Source organism: Nematostella vectensis, chromosome 12, assembly GCF_932526225.1.
Source record: "Nematostella vectensis chromosome 12, jaNemVect1.1, whole genome shotgun sequence".
NCBI classification, from domain to species: domain Eukaryota; kingdom Metazoa; phylum Cnidaria; class Anthozoa; order Actiniaria; family Edwardsiidae; genus Nematostella; species Nematostella vectensis.
Window position 1 is genome coordinate 9,770,181 of NC_064045.1, and position 16,569 is coordinate 9,786,749.

The 16,569-nt window shown below is 38.6% G+C and overlaps 1 protein-coding gene across 1 annotated transcript; it reads right to left on the reverse strand.

The window, feature by feature from the left end:
- Nucleotides 1-1,632: 1,632 nt before the first annotated feature.
- On the reverse strand, nt 1,633-14,662 carry LOC5508428 (U3 small nucleolar RNA-associated protein 6 homolog). The gene is made up of 23 exons (XM_001628995.3): nt 14,451-14,662; nt 14,212-14,296; nt 13,925-13,966; nt 13,503-13,571; nt 13,097-13,117; nt 12,949-12,996; nt 12,259-12,322; nt 11,994-12,054; nt 11,752-11,809; nt 11,473-11,505; nt 10,672-10,716; nt 9,925-10,009; nt 9,429-9,513; nt 8,876-8,982; nt 8,503-8,574; nt 7,229-7,302; nt 6,423-6,627; nt 5,497-5,555; nt 4,950-5,027; nt 4,568-4,674; nt 4,093-4,159; nt 3,558-3,630; nt 1,633-2,049 (listed from the first exon to the last, which is right to left on the reverse strand). The coding sequence occupies exons 1-23, from the start codon at nt 14,540-14,542 to the stop codon at nt 1,886-1,888; spliced, it is 1,794 nt and encodes a 597-aa protein (XP_001629045.1). The 5' UTR covers nt 14,543-14,662; the 3' UTR covers nt 1,633-1,885.
- Between the last annotated feature and the right edge of the window lie 1,907 nt (nt 14,663-16,569).

Consider the following 16,569-nt stretch of genomic DNA (forward strand, 5'->3'; position numbering starts at 1 on the left):
CATGTATCTTCCGCGGGACAAGGTTTTCATCGACGCTGTTATTTGCCTTAGGCTAACAAAGTCGGTGGTGGTGGTCTAATAATCATGCGTTAAAAATCCCAATGAAATCTCACACAGACTACACTAATCCTAGGGTTTAGTTACATTCAATGGCTTTTACACCAATAGATTCAATCTACTCTAGTAAGTTTTCACAAGCGATCCCAATAGACCTTCTAGCAAGTTTTCACCAGCGATCCTAACAGACCGACTTGTCATAAGTACTTTATAAAGAACGTCCAGCCTGGGATTTCACAAAATTCTAAAAAATATTGTTTGTTAGTGTGATGCGTCTTGAAATGCAGAACCAAATTGTGTTCGCGTAAATAACAACGCTTTAAATATTATTGATCACGTTTGTACTTCTCTTTCTAGTACCTCATTAGGGTTATTCACCTCAAGAATGTTCTAAAGAACATTTAAAAACTTGAAATGCTTATGCCCTTTTGTTGCTGTAGGTTTTTAAAATAATAGAGCAAACGCCATCAATTTTTTTCGATACAGATATTAATTTAGATGTACATTTATTTCCAAACCCTTTAAACCAAAAAAAAAAAGAAAAAATGTAAGATATTAAAATCTCGATTTCACAATTTCTCATGATGCACTTGAATGGCTTTCCGTGACACTTGAAATATGACATCTCTGCATTGAAGTAGTTCAAACAGCAGAATGGCTTCCTGTTATTATCAAAGTACTCAAAAAATAGCACGCGTTTCGTAGCTCAGGTAGACAAATGGATATAGTTTCTGATGGAATTTATCTCATCGAAGACGCGACATAGATTATTAAAGGAATTCCAAACATCGTACTCAAAAAACGACTCATGAAAAATGAAATTGTTCTCACGCAATACTAGTCACTTATTCTCTTGTACCGGGCTTCCTGTTTACAGAGAGGAAGCGGCGGAGTCTGGGGCGGTTGTGACAATACACTTCTTAGTAACCCACACAGGAAACCACACACTGGACGCCAGGGTTTCTCGTCTCGTTAACGAGGGGGGGGGGGGGGGGGGTGAATAGGGGTATGTAAATCCGCCGATCCGCAATATTTTCGGAGCAAATCCGTGGATCCGTAAAATTTTTTAGATCCGCATGGTTTGACAGATAAACAATAGCATTTAAAATTCGAATTCGACCGTCAAAGCAGTCAAAATCCGAAATCCGCGCCCGAATTGTCAACAAATTCGTGATCCGCCGTACTTCCAAAATCCGCCAAACCGCTGAAAAAATCTTCAAAATCCGTAATCCGTGAGCATTTCGGGGCTGAATCCGCCGATCCGCGAACCTATTCACCAGGGTAAACCCTTTTTATCGCACCATTTTCACTAAGATACCTCTGATGGGGGAGGGGGGGGGGGGGAATTAGGCAAGCCACTAAATTCGGGGGAGGCGCTTATTCGAGTAATAACGTAAGGCGAAACTACCAAATCGGGTAACAAGTTACATTATGATTTAGAAAGAGAGGAAAGGGAGAGATCTATTGTAAAAGAAAAGAGAATTATTAAAATAGCGTAACCTTGTGCATAACGTGAAAAAAAAAACATGATTAATTATATGCCACGATGTGTTTTTAAAGAGCCCTAATCACCCAAAACGTTTTTCATCTTTATTGCAAAACAAATTATATTATCACCTTATCATAACCGTCTAAAGGGTCTGTACTTCCCTTACAAAGTTCTATAAAAATAACGCAATACCTTCAACACAGCAGCCGACCGAAAACGATGCTATCTCGCACTTAGTATTGTGGTAGACAAAATGCTGAGACCCTTTAATAAGAAAGCATTTTAAACCAGATACAATAGTGAATATTAGATCACGTGGCGATCATGTGGTAGATACTCTCAGCTGACCGGATTCCCTGTCTGCAACAGGGTGTACTTAGTGACGAATTCTCCCGTCCTCTCACCGCACAAATTCTTCATGGCCCGCCAGTGTAGTTTTGCTGCGTTTTCGGGTAGACCGCTGGGATGCGTCAGCTCAAGTTTGATGTAGTCCAGCCAGCAATCTAAGAGACAAGTCATGTGATAAGCTCTGGACATGAACACAGATACAACGACAACCACAACAACAGCAAATAGTGTATTGGCAGTCACAACATCAACAATAAACAACGAGTGTGTGCCTGCTTGATGCGCATGCCAATACGCTTTAAGTAATACGGTACTTACCCGCTTATAAGACCCTAGAATTTAAGAACCTATTAGCCTAAAATACAAATTTAGACCCCTGTTAAAAAATCCTATTTAGCCTAAAATTTAAAAAAAAAAAGAATCTTTAAGATCTCCCAGCAATGATGAAAACCATGATTCTCAAGCAGTAATATAATATTTCAAGGGGTCTTGATAAGATATTGTACGAAGGCCAGACCGGTATTGACCCATCTACCAGCCATTAGTATATCAACTTTTTAAGAACCTTAGACTAACCTTTAAAAACCTAGGTTCTTATACGCGGGTAAGTTTATTCTACTAATTCACTTTGCAGCTATAGTTAACGGTAAATTGAGCAATACATTTAAGAAAACAACAAAACAAATACTTCATATACATTTTTGAGCGTGTCGGTGATTGTCACAGGTGGTTTCGTTGAATGATCTTAGCGTAAGTTATACGATTTACTTGAATTAAAGGTCGTTTGAAAGCTTGCTAACTGGGTTCTCTCTGAGGTTATACATTAATTTAGTACAGATTAAGGAATTGTGGCACTTAGGGGCCGTCCACACTAACATGGATTCGTTTGAATCCGTATACTTTTTGATACGTTAAGGCCTTCCGTCCACACTAACACGCGCGCTGGATCCAGCGAATCCGGATACTTTTGAAAACGCTGTCAAAAGTGAATCAAAATGAATCCGTATACTTTGGTCCGTAGTGTGGACAGTCGAATCCGATCAAAATGAAAACGATGGCGTCATATCGCAGGCGCGCGCTGCTTTGAGAGATGGCGTCACCCTGTACCTTTCAGCGTTTTCAAACGTTTGAATCCATGTTAGTGTGGACGGCTGGATCCAGGCGAACACGATGCGGAAACGATAGTGTGGACGCGAATCAAGTGATGCGTTTTTGGCGAAACGGATCCGGATGCTTTTGAATCCGTGTTAGTGTGGACGACCCCTTAGGCTAAGAGTTCGGGAATTCTGGCAGGGTAAGCTTTTGGACCTTCTTTAGAGATTCAGATATTTGTAGGTAAAAGGTCTTACCCTGCGATAAAGATATTTATAGGTAAAGGTATGCCCGCTATGGTTCTATGTTGTAAAATCTAAAGGGGCCAGGTTCCTAGAAAGCAGGTTAACGCTAACCCAGAATTAAATAAGGTTGTTATCCAATCAAATGTCTCGATAACCATATTTATCCGTGGATATGCGCTAACCTGCTTTTTAGGAACCGGGCCAAGTGGGACAGCCCGTTTACCTATTTTTGCTGAAATTATAAGGAATAGACCGATAGGTGCGTGGCTGTGCCCCTTTAACCTCCCTTGTATGCCCCCCCGTTTTTTCCCTCTAGTTGTACACACCTGGGTCTGTTGAGCCAAACTTGTCGATGATATTGTCAAGCAGCGCTCTGATGTGTTTTATGCTTGGCGTGCACTACATTTAAAAACGGAGAAATAAGAAATATGTATGGCTATCACACAAAGATTAAGATAACTAAGACAGCACTGCTGGGGGTCTATTTGTCGTTGCATATATGCACAAAAGAGCCTTTGGGTCACACCTTTGTCGTTGGTGTCAACCAATATTCGAAGAAATTTCAAGGCACGTTTAAATTAAAATCTAATGCTTGAGCTACACTAGCTAGCCAACTTGATATACAAGTGCTTCTAATTAAACCAGAGCAGAATGAAATCCTCAGAGTTGTAAAGTAGCCAAGGTAATGTAGCATGTGTCACACTATTAAACTGAGTAATAAATGATAAAAATACGATAACAACATATAGATATTATATAACGACTATAAAAGATTAAATAATATATAAGATATCTAAATACAAGGCACTATCAAAACCAAAAATGAACCCATCTCTCCCATCTCTCGCAAGTAAAACCAACCTGGGATTCCTCGAGCTTGATGCAGAATTTAAGCAAGCTCTGGTCCACAGGTTCAGAAGAACACACTCTGCAAGAAATTAGAAAGGGTATGAATATAAGTTTATAAGCTCCAGAAATATACTTCATAGTGGGCGGTTCCATGGTAAAGGTTTCAGGGTACAGTATACTGGGCCAAATGGGTCAATGTTACCATTTTTCTTATGCTACCTATCGTGAAATTCAAAGGCCAATTTTCCCTGACAATAAAGTATACCCTAGTTTCCTACACAGGCATTCGGACCTTTGTCATGCCATGCTCTTGGTGTTACTGAGCTCAATTGCAAAGCGTGACTCACAGAGGTTACCACGACTGTGTAGGGGTCTTAGTAAACCTTATATTCTGAACAGGGTAATCGCTTTATCCAGCAAATGATAATCCAGCCAATGGTGTTTAAAGCTCATTGAAGAGAACCAAGGAAAATAATAAAAGTGGTACCTTTTGTAAAGTTTTCTTGCTTGTCTGATTCCCTTAGTAACAGCAGTCCACTCAAGATAACGCTGTTTCATGAAAAGAGCTACCTCTTTCGCCGAAGATAAAGATTTCTTCATGGGAATATTGAGGAAAAAATAATTTAAATATTACTGTATACATCTGCATATCAAGTTTTCTTTTCTTTATAAAAACATTGTAAGCTCATGTTTCCATTTTAAGAATTATGTAGAAACATTTCATTTCAAGATCAATAAAAAAATTTAGGTTGTAATGTTTTTGTTTGCATTTTGAAGGTCTGTGTAAATGTACAACCTCTACCAATATTTTTTAATGGACATTTAACACTACAGAAAACACTAAGACAGCAGGGGCCAGCATTGGTTACCTCAAAAACTGTCTCAATATCATCATGTTCACACAGTAGGGCCCAGTCCACAAAGAGCTGCCAGAGGGGGAGTGAGGCCTGGGGAAAACAAAGCTCAAGCGGTTCAGCCTTAGGGCTTAATCAGGATTTATATTAAGGTGAACCACAAGATTATGGATTTATAACAAAGAAAACCACCAGATTCAGGAATTAAAATAATGTATTGGCCATTCATTATGTTGCGCGTGAATTGGGTCGAGTTGAGAAGCGACACAATTCAATGTGATGTGAAATGATGCCTATGTTGTGGGTCTAGTGAATCTAACTAACAAAGATATTCCGGGAGCAGAATTGCCAAAACCTCCTGAATATTTCAACTTTTCATTTAGTGATTACCAAACCTCCTGAATATTGTACTGTTTAATGTATTCAGTGATTTTAACGCCATATTGAATTGCATCCCCTAAAATTGCCTCAGTATGCTGTTTACTTATTCACTTGACCCAATCCCTGTGTGACATATGTAAGAAATATGCCATAGATTGCATGCATGCATTTGTGTACTTACACCAGGAGGGACAGAGTCTAGAGCTTTCCAGATGTCTTTTTCCAAGTTTGCTTGCGAGTCTGAGCAAACAACACACAAAGTTATCTATCAATAAGCCAGTTTCAGAGCACAGCATTTCTAATGAAAATGAGTCATGTGTTTTCTAGCTGGCTTACATCAATGAGAAATGGTATGGCAGTGTGATGTTAAATGGCCATTGCTGGTATTCAAAGCTAGACCAGGATTGATAAAGTGTGAAACACACTACTGTGGCCAACTATATTATTTTTTTCAGAAAGTTAGCCAATAAGCATTTGGGTATCACAGTTCTGACACAAAATTCAGAACTTGAGGGATTTGATTGTGCTCTGATCGGCCCTCATGTATTTCCTTGCCATGCTGGTTGGCTAGTGACATTCATATCAATCAGAGGATGTTTCTCACATCCTATTGGTTTTAGTTGGTTTACTTTAAAAAAAGTCAAACTCCCAAACCATTCCAATCATATCATCTGGATTATACCAACTGAGCCTGACAATAAACCTGATGTATCCATCCATCTGCATACATAATCATTTATTTTTAAGAACTTAGAATAGGTACTCCCTAAATAGGTTGCTATTGATAACCAATATGTAAATACATGCTGTATTTACATATTGAAGAGAAAGAAAGGAACTGAGGGTTAAAGAATGCCGCCATTTTATGCTCCCGCTCAGTGGTAAGTCACACATAGCATCAATTTATATAGCTAATTCAAGGAAGTAACAACAAAAGATATTTTCAATCAAATATTGTCAATGACATATCAGAATTCATTTGGAGTTTGTTATTTTGCAGTCTCCTACTGTTGTCTGTGCTGTATAATCAATGATAAACAATAAGAAAGGAGTAGGTAAATGGCATTCCTCAAAAAGAATGAAAAGTTGTTTAATTGCATCACTTACCACCATGCAACACCATGAGACGCAAGTACTCCACCCACAGGGTGACAGACTGTGGGTGACACTTGACAGCGTTTTTACAGACAGCAAGCGCCTGCGCCAGGTCCCCTGTCATGAGGTTCAGAGAGGACCAAGTCATGGCCGCCTTCTCTGACAACAAATGATTTTTCTCCGCTTTTTTGCAGATCTCGATTGTTCTGGAAACAATCTATGGAAAACAATACTCCAGTGATCACCAGTTGTACTGATATCAAGCAAGAAAATCAAGCTAAAAATACAGTATACAGTCTACTGTAGTCGGAAGGATGGGTTCCCATTCGACCTCAGGATATACTGTACAGTACTGAGCATTTTTACATATTTAAAATAGTTAACAAAACATCTAGGCGTGTTATATACAGTTTTGTGAAATTCTGACATGGGTACCCTGTGGTTTTACTGGCCAAAACTAAAATCACAATTTATAATGCCGTGGGACACTTTTTTTTGTCTTGGGAACATTGATATTCATACTCAACTCACTCTAAGAATTCTACATATGTAAAAAATATTGAGTATACAGTATCCTGATGTCAAATGGAAACCCCTTCTTCCGACTAGACTAAAACTCAAGATTTCAGGCCTCTCTTTTTTAAGGATCATAATTTAATAGCAGCTAATGAAAATTTATATCATTCCAATAATGTTATGCATTCTCTCTCTTTATCAACAGAGTTGCCTACAGAGGAGGCTATATCCTATATAGAAGGCATCTAATGTATCAATGTATAGTTTTAGAATCTAACAAGAGTAGTAATATTCATGCTCACTTGGTCAGCCTTTGAAGGAGCACAGTTTTCAATGTCTTCCATACTTCCTGTCACATACAGATCCCACATTTTCTCTACATCAAAAAACAAAAAAAATATTTAACAACGTTGAGGGGACTATCCACTGCTATTCGCTGAGCCTGAGGGAATAATTGTAAAAGTATATACTGGGCAGGGACTGGGGATACATATTGCTGTTATTATTTTACCAAGTTTTCAACTCTGTTTACCTTAATGGTCGCACAAAATGAGGTATCGCTTCTGAGAGTTGTTGATGTTCATATCTTTTTTAGGATTTTGCTCACCCTGAACATTGAGGGCACCAAATCCATTCTGTTTTCCACACAATGCTTTTAACCACCATGAAATATAGAACCTCCAATAAAGACAATACACAAATTTTGACCAATATTATATTGTAGACTACTAAGTCCGTTTGACACGTCGCTTTCACGAATTTGATCATAGAAATGATTTCTTTTGCTTTGAAAACTCCCAAAGGATAAGGTAGATTCACTAAAAATACTTCCCTTGTTTGTGATACATGATGTAGGCCTAAACTTAGGCCTAACTTGTCGTTTTCCTTCGTATAAAGTGACGATGTGCTGCTCTTGTTTATCGCAAATATGTGTCAGCAAACTTGAATTTGTCGCGCACGTTGCAAGATAATTTTGAAGGGAAATTGGCAAAACACAGGGAGTTTGAAGCCGATTTTCCATAAAGGACAATTAATCTAGATTTGTTTGAGCAAAACTGCCGTTTTAATGAGAAGCTCGATAATTTCGGTTGCTAAAAGTAAGTTTTTTATAGTACTGTATTTTCACAAATTACTCAGGATTACAAGTTTTAGCGGTGAATACTGTCCCATTTTTCTGAGATAGCAAACCAATCAGAGCGCAAGTTCTTATGAAGTTCCCGCCAAGTATACAATATATATAAATACAGTAGCTTCTATTTGCTTTTATCAATGTTCAGTACACCAAAAACTGGTATTCGACTCTGCCAAATTTTCGTCTTTAATAAGACGTCTTTAGTCTGCCTTGAAGAAGTCTTATTAAAGACGAAAATTTGGCAGAGTCGAATACCAGTTTTAGGTGTATTGTATTAATTCTTCTGGTCTACGATCATGACAATTTGGGCTTTTTGTACCTATCAATGTTCAGGATATACTTTAGAAGCATATAGTAGGGTATCGACAGATTGATGGACAGGCTGACGGACAGACAGAATGATATTGGCATTGTCTAAAGAATGGCAAGTAGTAACATTTGTACCCGTTGGAATGACTTGTACAGCTTCCTCGTAAACTTTGTTCTTTGCTTCTTCTGCCTCTATCCATTGTTGATCTGTTGCACAAAATTAACATCAGTTTGTCGCCTTGTTACTGTAGGTATGTAACAGTGGCGTAGCCAGGATTTTTAACAGGAGGGGGCCCAAAAGGTCCTTTCAAGGCATTTTCTTGATAATGTCTCATACATTTACTGTATTTTTGGCTGCTAGAAGAAGGGGCCTGGGCCACCTCCCTGGCTACGCCCCTGTGTAAGCTTTATTCTATATAATTTTATATAGGTATTGTTCCGTTAACCAATTTAAGAAATTTTTTTTTATTTTGGCTTAGACAAAAACAAGACACGAGCTGTGTATTACCTGTGACATTGTTTGCCAATTGTGTTGCCTTGGCATGAAGGTCCTCAACATAGCGACGCGCAAGAACATCCCAGCTCTCCTCAGAGTCAGGAAAGTCTCTCTGTAAGCTGATACATAATGTACAGACTTAAATCTGAGTTGTCATATGGATAACATTTGGATCTTTCAGTCAGGCCTATGTATGTAGGCAAACGCTGTTATTTTTCATGTACAGCACCACCCCAATGCAAATGCATGCATAAAAGAAAATAGAAGAATTGAAAGGTTGAATTGCATTAAAAGAATAGAGTTTGTTCTATTAGTCCATGCACAAATACTGTAATGATGGGAATAATAGACTAGCCATTTTGATACAAAATTCAAATGAACAAAATAAACAAAATGCAAACATCAAACAAAATTGCTCATATACAGTATACTGTATGCACAAAATACAGAAGAGTAAAAGAGGAAAAGTCTGTACACAAGAAAACCCTGTAAAAGAGATAATAAGAGAATGCTTCCCAGATGAATCTGATTAACTAGACATGACATACAGTACAGTTGCACAAACCTTTCATACACTTTTTCTTGTGACTGTGCAGTGTTTTCAAAAAGCTTGTAAATTTTCAGAAATGATATTCTAAAATTTACATCATCTGAAAGAAAAGAAGATGAATATATTTTCTATGCTGTACTGTATGGATGCTATACAAATGTAAACCTATTTCAAAAAACGTTGCAAATGCAAATGGAAAATGGCAGTTCTAATAGTTGCCATATTTCTACAGAATACCTACTGTATGTAAAAAAATCATGCAATGAATGGAGTCAACAACAGTACTTATGTCATAGTCATTGATGGCTATTTAGCATGAAAAGACTATATTATCAGGGCAGGGTTTCTCAAAAGGGGGGGGGGGCATAAATATAAACATGTGTTGGAAGCAAATCTGTAGACTTTATGTAGCTCTCATACATCTCTATAATTTCAGAATGAAGAGGGTGGCCCTTTGGACCACCGGCTGGACCCAAGACTGTACAGTAATGTACGTAAGTGCTTTACAAACCTGGAATACTCTCTATTGCTTTTTGGTAAACAATCTCTGCCACTCTTCCAGCCAGGAATTCATCTGAAACTTGCTCTTCCTCGCTCTAAAACATACAGCAATACTGTATCTATTCAACAACATTGCAAAACCTTTCAATTATTAGTTGCCAAATAATAGTGTAAAGCCTTTAGCAGGTTTATCTTTCAGGAACAAAGGAGTGCAGTATTTTATTTTGTGATTGCAATGTGAATTCCTGTCAACCTTCGAAAATCTCAAGGCTTGAGAGGGGGAGGGGTGGGGTATATTAATTTTTGGGGGAAGGGGTGAGTATACCCTTGCAGGTGTTTGCAGTATAGAAAGCTCTCGCGCACAAATCCACTTATACACATGAGGGTGTTATATAATTTTTGCTATGCAAGGAAATTCTTGTTTTAATTACAGTATTTTTAGAGAAAATAAGCAAAATGTTGATTATCTATAGAATAGTATTTCCCGGAAGCAATAAAAATCACTATAAAGCGGCTGATTTGGTGCTCAACGCGAAAAAGCGGCGTAAGATGTCCAAAATCATGAGAATCCCGCCTACTGTAATGCGGGAGAGTTGAAAGGTGTGTGAATGTGATATTGTGCTTAAAACCACAATGATTAATCACAATATTGATTGTATGTATCTGGTTGTTTATTTTACTTGGATCACTTTGAATTAGCTGGACCAAATATTCCATTGTCTGATATCTACAGGAAGCTGAACAGCTTTGGAATTACCTGATCAGCTTTAGCTAGACCAAGAACTTTTCTTCTCTTTAAAACCTAAAAAAGAGACAAAAAAATAAAACAAGCCATAACAGAAATTAAGTGAGCGACAATACAGAATTTGACTTTCTGTAAGGGGCCATCCACACTAACAAGGATTTGTTTGAATCCGTATACTTTTTGATACGTTTAGGCCTTTCGTCCACACTAACCCGTGCGCTAGATCCAGCGAATCTGGATACTTTTGAAAACGCTGTCAAAAGTGAATCCAAATGAATCCGTATACTTTGGTCTGTAGTGTGGACAGTGGAATCCGTATCAAAATGAAAACGATGTCGTCATATCGCAGGTGCACGCTGCTTTGAGCATGCGCATATCAAAAAGACGTCATCCTGTACCTTTCAGCGTTTTCAAATGTTTGAATCCGTGTTAGTGTGGATGGCTGGATCTAAGCAAACACACTGCGAAAACGATAGTGTGGACACGAATCAAGTGATGCGTTTTCAGCGAAATGAATCCGGATACTTTTGAATCTGTGTTATTGTGGATGACCCCTAAGGAATCACATAACTTTTATGTTGGAAACTCCCTACATGCTGCAGCTTTTAGCAGCAAAATATCAACAACAAAAATATTGAAACAGTTATAAATGGATTTAGTCATTGAAATATTTTATTTTTTTCGTTTCTCCCTGGCATGAGGACCGCAGCCATTCTGTGTGTGTTTTGGCTGGAGTTGACACTAAAAATGCCATGCGATTTCTTCGTGCAAGCCACATACATATTTGGACATTTGCCAACAATGTATGATTACCTTATCAACATGTAATAGCTCCATCCTGAAGTACTGGAAACAGTGAGAAAGAAATAAGATTAGATCACAGGTCGTTGGAGTGTGGTTGCCTCAAAGTGATACATCTGTAACTACTACAGAAACGGAAAAAAAAATGGAGGAAAAGTGGTGAAAACTGTAAACAGTTCCATACAAAAGTAGAGGAAATAGAGGAATTTAACAAAATATAAGTAAATCACAGGTCATGGAGGTGTAAGTGGGTAAAACACACAGTCTGTGGAGGTGTCATAGAATATGTACCTCTAACCAAAGAAGCTTTGATTCAGGATTCATTCGAATTCCTCGTTGCAACAAAGCTCTAAAAGATAAGAAGAATATAAAGTCTTTATGTGATCTACCTACGTATGCTGTATTGAAAAAAAAGAAAGTACCTACTCTTTGTACAGTTGCATGACTTTTGCTGTATTTATAGTGATGGTACATACGTTTTTGCAGCATATGAATGACTGTGTGAATGTTACAAAAATGTTAAATGTACTGACCTTGATGCAGGGATATTCTTGCCTTCCTCAAACTCCCACTTTGCAGCCATTACCCAGAAGTCTGAAAAGACATACCATATTGTATATTTTGCTGCATGTACTGTATAAAATGCTATAGACAATGTAACTATGCATGTAGCTGTGCAGTAGCTACAATAAGAATATGTCCTTGTTAGCCTACAAATCTTGGCTCTTGACAAATGGAGCAAGAAATCAGATGAATACTGAGTTTTGTAGACAAACAATATGAAGACCTGTTCCTTACTTGGATTATTTGGGTGGTATTGCAAAAGCTGTCCAAACACTTTCCCCAGGGTCCTTGTACTTCCCTAAGTAACGAATAAAAAAGGAACACGATTATACATAGTACAAAAACAATTACAAAATAATAGAAAACATAAGGACATTGTTTTTTGTTTCTATTACCAGCTTACAACCTTAGCATTTGGGGTTCCTGTGAGGTTAGGTACAGTAAGCAAGTACCATAAACATACCTATGCATTAGGCGGGAGTCTCAAGATTTTTCACCCCTTCTCCTGCTCTCCTGCATTGAGCACCAGTTCTCCCACTCTTTAGCAATTTTTATCACTTCTGAAAAATTATTCTATAGAAAATCGACATTTTACCTATTTTTTATTAAAGTAATTAAAGCAATAATTCCCTTGCTTAGCACAATTGATCTAACACACTTTGAGTGGATTTGTGGATTTGATGTTGTGGATTTGTGTGCGAGAGTCTTCTATATGGCAAACAACTGTGAGGGTATAAACATGAATATACCGCCACCCCTCCCCCCAAAAAAAATTTCAAGCCTTGAGATTTTCGAATGTTGACAGGTATGCATAAATGGCAGTTGCTTACTGTTTTTAATTTTGAGTACAGTTTTGAAGGGGATGCTCATTCAAAGTAGATCTACAATAAGCACCAGCATTGAAATATTTCAATCATTACTCACTGTATGCTTGCAAAATTCAATGTACTGCAGCCAAAGTTGTTTATCACCCTTTAAAAGGAGGGATAAAAGAGCATTCAACTACCAAAATATGAAACACAAAGTATGGTAAAAATTCAGGTATAGATTTCCAGTGGATGGTCTTACTTACCACAAATTTCTTTAATGCTTTCTGTAACAAGAAAAACACATTTAACAGATTTACTTTATAGTACAAGTACAAGTAAAACTGTAACCTCTACTAGAGAGTGTTCAGTCCAAATTAGAGGCTTGCTACTCAACAATGCTAACTTTTAATTTGCCAGTCAAAAACAAAGCCACTTGCACTTTCAGAACTCGAATTGCTCACACATTTAGCAAGTGCAAATATTTTAGAATAATGACTCAAATATGTGAAATCTAATAAAAGAAATAAAACTACATTAAATTTGTTACGGGATTCTAAACGCTTGTATTGAAAATATCATTTTGATTTGTTCCTCAAAAGGAACAGAATGTCTCTAAACACCAAGAGCCTTTGAGGCCCATAATTGTCCAAATAAAATTGAGTACAGTACCTGGAAGAGTAGTGATAATCTTCTTGTCATAGCAAAGCACCCAGTTGTCTTCTTTTTCAGCCCAAGCCTCTAATAAATGGATTCAAAACATTATATTGTACCTTACATTGGAAAATATTTGTTTCTATTCTTTTAACACATCAAAACCCTATCAAAAGTGCATGATCGGAAAATAAATGCATAAAATAATTAGCACTGGAGTGGGCAGTCAACTTTCAAGTTTTAAACTAGGTACTTCTAAAATAGTGAATAGTTCACAAGGAAACCTTAAAAGAACAATCATTTTTGCTAGTAAATTGTTCTTCCCTGAAGAAGTCTTATCAAAAACACATACTTGGTAGAACTGATTACAAGTTGTGCATGATAATTCAGTAAAAAAAATCAATGTCATTTTTGTTAACTATTAAATGTTAAATACTTACAAGTTTTCTTTTCTTCCTTAGCATGTCCAAATTGATCTCATACTACAAACAACAATAACAGCAAAAATCTTTGTCTATAATATAGTGGAATGGAATATTTCTTAAAGTTAAAATATAATTTATGCATTTTCCCATAGCACAGAAACCAAATTCTGAGGGGGGTATTCCCTTACTCATTTAGCAGACTGTCTTCTAGCTTGCTTTGCTACTTCCTTTGGATTGGGTTAGTCCACCCCCCTTACTGGCTATGGTCCAGTTTTATAAAATCACTTTCATTAACCTCATACCTGCATATAGCGAAGGAAGTCTTGTTTCTGAACTATACGCTTTTGGAGTCGATACTCGAAATCTGTCCTCTTCCTGATTATAGATCTAAAAAATACCACGCGTCAGAATCAAGAAAATGTTACCCATTACCACATCAAGATAATCTAATGCCGGTCTTTTTCTACAGTTGAACTTCACATAACGAATGTACTACGTTCAACACATGGAAACACATTGATATTTCGAATTCAGCATTCACCTTATTTCAGTTCTTGTGAAGATACCAAGCCTCTCCATCTCCTCTAACTCAGGCAGCATGCCTTCAAGATTGTGTTGCACGTTTTCGGCCATGTTTCCTGCTGTTTAGGACAAAAACAGGACTGGAAATCACTTGAATGTCCTCCGTTTACGAAGAAAATATCACTAAGCGTCCGCCATGTGCAATGGTGAGAGCCGCTGACCATGTGTCGCCTCATCAGAACTTGTTCTCAGTTTCTTTTTCGGGGTCATTTTTACGCACAGGCAGCCCAATGCTAGTTTGCTGATAAAAATCGGACCACCCCCGAAAAAAACAAAAAGGGATTCTTCGTGTGCCATTTCAGAGTATCTAACGGGACATAGATTTTCGGATTTGGCTACAAAAATGTTTGACTTTTAGATTTACGACATACCAGAAGAATTATCTAGAATGCCTTTTTTATCTGATTCGCTTATGCTGTGTAGTTGTACTGTAGCACCTCTATTTGTGGACTTTCCGCCGTTGAAGGGGGAGGGGGGGGGGGGCTTTTTTACAGGCCTGAATTAGCTGCAATCCTGAATTAGCTGCGATTGAGTGCAATCACAAGGAAACCAGCCCGTGTGCTGTGCTTACGGATATTTGCAAGCAGAAGGGGGATTCTACGAGAAGCATCATTCCTTATGATCGTGGTTATTCATAATTATAGGTCGTAGCCATAGCAGGCCTCAAATTATTCGGGGGGGAGGGGAGGGGCACGAGACAGAAACATTACGAAAACATTGGGGGGCACAGCCACGCCCCCACTGGTCATCTCCTTATAATCTTCGAAGATATTGGGGGGCACAGCCACGCCCCCAATGGTCATCTCCTTATAATCTTCGAAGATATTGGGGGGCACAGCCACGCCCACACTGGTCATCTCCTTATAATTTTTGAAGATATTGGGGGGCACTGCCACGCCCCCAATGGTCATCTCCTTATAATCTTCGAAGATATTGGGGGGCACGTGCCGCCAGTGCCCCACCCCCTGCTACGCCATGAAGGTATGATACAAAATAAAACTATTGCTCCGAATCGTTGTAGAGGATAAGTGTACTAATTGAACTGCCTGTTTAGCTCTGTTTGTCCGTTGCCTGTACGATAAAAATGACCTGATGTAGGGCCGAATAGTCCGCCGAAATTTCGATGTGCTCGCAGTTTTCGGCTAATGCTCGCGCAATTTTTTTTCCGCCGTGTCGCATTCTATTTTTCGATGTGCTCGTTGCTCGATTTATTCAACAGCTTAAGATGCTCGGTCTAGCGGCAGCCAAAAAAAAACAGCCCCAAAAATGTGACCCCCCTAAATCGGCGCCCAAAAAAACAATAGACGTGCTATTTGTAGACAAAACTATCAAGCATAAGATAGATCCCTCTAGTATGTAGCCAAATCCGTCAATAAACGTCCCGTAATACTGCAAAGGCATAAAAAACCCTTAGTTTTTTTTCGGGGGTGGTCACATTTTTTTCAGAGAACTCTAACCCCCCCCCCCCCCCCCACCCCCCGGAAAAATTAGGTCTGCCTTTTTCGGATTTCGCACCCCCCACCCCAATAAAAATCCTGGGCACGGGACTGCCATGACTTTTAGCTTACTTCTGTAATAGCTGCAGGGCCGAAGCAGGGGGTGGGGCACGGGGGCCATGTGTCCCCTGGCCTGGGCACAATACAGAAACATAAAGAAAATAATGGGGGGGGGGGGACACAGCCACGTACCTAGTGGTCATTTCCTTATAATTTTTTGAAATAATATATTTTAAATAATATTTTAAAATTATAAGGAAATGACCACTAGGGACGTGGCTGTGCCCCCCCCCACCCCATTATTTCTTAATGATATCCCACTAAGATCAACAGTACAACAGTAGTGGATCTTCGCTCCCCCCCCCCCCCCCGTGAGCTAGTGGTAGTCAACATATTGCTATCGAATGTGTGTAAGTAAGTAGGTGCGATGTGATTAACAATAGAAGTCCAAATATAGTCAGCGAGCCCCTACCAGTCCCTCCCCTACCGCGGTGCCTGAAAACAACCCATGTATTTTTATTCGATACCCTCACTCTAGAAGATGCATCAACAGGCATATAGAAAACATCACTCTGCACCAAG